The sequence below is a fragment of the Melanostigma gelatinosum genome, assembly GCF_949748355.1.
Source record: "Melanostigma gelatinosum genome assembly, chromosome: 20".
In the NCBI taxonomy this organism is placed as follows: domain Eukaryota; kingdom Metazoa; phylum Chordata; class Actinopteri; order Perciformes; family Zoarcidae; genus Melanostigma; species Melanostigma gelatinosum.
Genome location: NC_136653.1, coordinates 21,225,547 through 21,228,046, shown reverse-complemented (window position 1 = coordinate 21,228,046; position 2,500 = coordinate 21,225,547). Strand labels below are relative to the sequence as shown.

The 2,500-nt window shown below is 61.9% G+C and overlaps 2 protein-coding genes across 2 annotated transcripts in view; both read left to right on the top strand.

Moving 5' to 3' along the window:
- fars2 (phenylalanyl-tRNA synthetase 2, mitochondrial) overlaps nt 1-2,500 on the top strand; it is a 314,225-nt gene that overhangs the window by 155,527 nt on the left and 156,198 nt on the right. The window lies entirely within an intron of this gene.
- Nucleotides 1-2,500, top strand: part of rreb1a (ras responsive element binding protein 1a) — a 20,687-nt gene that overhangs the window by 11,939 nt on the left and 6,248 nt on the right. The window contains exons 11-13 of the mRNA XM_079292206.1: nt 1-1,634; nt 2,043-2,224; nt 2,308-2,500. The exon at nt 1-1,634 is cut by the window's left edge and continues 50 nt beyond it; the exon at nt 2,308-2,500 is cut by the window's right edge and continues 2 nt beyond it. Of these exons, the coding sequence (XP_079148332.1) occupies nt 1-1,634; nt 2,043-2,224; nt 2,308-2,500 (2,009 nt within the window). The remainder of the gene's footprint in view (nt 1,635-2,042; nt 2,225-2,307) is intronic.

Below are 2,500 nucleotides of genomic sequence, written 5' to 3'. Positions count from 1 at the left end.
CCTCGCTCCAGCCTCACAGCGACCACTCCCCCCCCCCTCCAGAGCTCCCAGCAGGCCTCGCTGGGCTGCATCAGCCCCAGCCTGCCGCCTCCCACCCCGACTCTCTTCAAAACGCCCTCCTCCTCCTCGTCCTCCTCCTCAGCCGGGAACGGAGGGCAGCTGGACGCAGAGTGCATGGGCGACGCCCACACGCCTCTGTCCGATTCGCCGCCGGCCGCCACCACGGCGGGGCACGAGGAGGCGGGGCTTAGCGGGAGAAAGCCGGGAGCCAAAGGCGGTAGCAACGCCGGCTCAGCTAAAGGCTCGTTCCCGTGCCGGTTCTGCGACCAGGTGTTCTCCTTCTCCGGCGTACTGCAGGCCCACATGCGCTTCCACCTCGGCATCCTCCCGCACCAGTGCAACATCTGCGACTACGTGGCGCCGGACAAAGCCACGCTGATCCGACACCTGCGGACGCACAGCGGCGAGCGGCCGTACGTCTGCCGCGTCTGCCACTACCCGTTCACCGTCAAGGCCAACTGCGAGCGCCACCTCAGGAAGAAGCACGCCAAGACCTCGAGGAAGGAGATCGAGAGAAACATCAAGTACATCACCTCCTCCACCACGGGCAGCCTCGCCACGCCGATCACCACCACCACCACCCTGGACACGGAGACGGGCTGCACCGGAGCCGAGACCACGTGCCGGTTCTGCGGCGAGGACCTGAAGACCTACCGGGCGCTGCAGATCCACCTGCGCACGCACAACGGCTGCCAGAGGAAGCCCTTCGAGTGCCGGCGCTGCGGCGCCGCTTTCCTGGCCAAACGCAACTGCATCCACCACCTGCTGAAGCAGCACCCCGAGGTGCAGGAGAGGGAGATCGAAGACCACATCGCCACGCTGCTTCCCGCCGGCGCGCCCCCCGTGACCGCCGCCCGAGCAGCTCCCACGACGCACAACGGGTTCGGTCAGCCTTCGATTCCGGCGCTCCACGCCGTGAAGGTGGAGGAGCTGACCAACGCGGTTTACGCCGCCGACCCGGACCAACCGCTGGACTTCTCCGCCAAGGGCCGCGCTGGCGGTGCCGGCAGCGCCGGCGCCAGCCTGGCGGGGTCCCCCGGGGTCAAACTGGAGAGCGTCTCCCCCAGCTTCGACTGCTCCGTCCTGGACCAGCCCATCGACCTGTCCGTCCCCAGCAAGAGGCAGCGCAGGGGGGAGGAGCGGGAGACCAGGGACAAGAGGGAGATCAAGGTGGAGCCGAGCGGCATCGGCATCGTGGAGCAGCAGGCTCTCGCTCTGTCCAAGGAGGAGACGGCGGCGAGCGTCCTGCCTCCTCTGCACCCCCACCCACAGCTGGGCTGCTACCAGCTGCCCCCTGGATCCACCCCTCCCCCGGCCTCCCTCCCCACCGCCGCGCGAGCCCAGCGCCTCAAACCCTTGCTCCCCAAGCCGCCCACCTGCTCCTCCCTCAAGGAGCTCCCCCCTCTGGCCTCCATCGCTCAGATCATCCACTCCGTCTCCGGAGCGCCGGACCTGCTGAAGAGAGAGGAGGCGAAACCCGTCGCTCCGTCTCTGGCCGACTCGGCTGCAGACGTCCCGGGACCCTCGTCTGTCCTGGAGACGCAGAGCGAGGAACCGTCTGAGGGCTCCTCCAGGTCTGTGAGCTTCACTCACAACTAATCATCATTCAAACAACTCCGAGCTCTTTATATGTGTAACTTTAGCAGGATAAAGAACCCTTCATTACAATTAGTTTCTCAATCAATTACAAAAGTAATCTATACTTACAGAAGTTTTTGCTTTCTGTCCGTTTTACATTATTTTACTGTTTTACCACATTTTATCGATTAAATCATTAATGAGTTCATAGTCAAGTCTTTTACAGGAAAAAACTGTAAATAAGGAACCAAAGAGAAACAGTTGTAGGAGCCTGAGAGGGAAAGGAAAGTCTTCTAACTTCCTGTTGGATTCCTACTTTTCTCTGTAAACGACACGTGATTCCTGATTGCACCACCAGGTGGCGCCAAAGTAAAGTAAATCAAATGTTATCGTGTGTCCGACAGAAAGCGGTCCAGGAAGAAGCACGCTGCTCTGGCGGTGAAGGAGAAGGCCGTCCTGAGCGGCGGCATCGACCTGGAGTCCAGCGGCGAGTTCGCCAGCGTGGAGAAGATGCTCGCCACCACCGACGCCAACAAGTTCAGCACCTACCTGCAGAACGGAGCTGCAGACCTGGGAGGAAAGAGAGGCGAGAGCACGGACAGCTGAGCTCAGGTCTGATGATTGAAACAAAGACAACCTGAGGCTAAAACCCTCTCTCCCTGTGAACAGACCTAGACCGAGCAGGAGGAGGCGAGGACAAGGAGGGAGGAGCTAGGGAGGAGGTGAAGCCGGCGGCGGTGGGGCCGCAGTCCAAAGGGAAGAAGAACGCCTACTCCAACTCAGTCCAGAAGATGACCTGCCCCTTCTGCCCACGAGTGTTCCCCTGGGCCAGCTCGCTGCAGAGACACATGCTGACCCACAC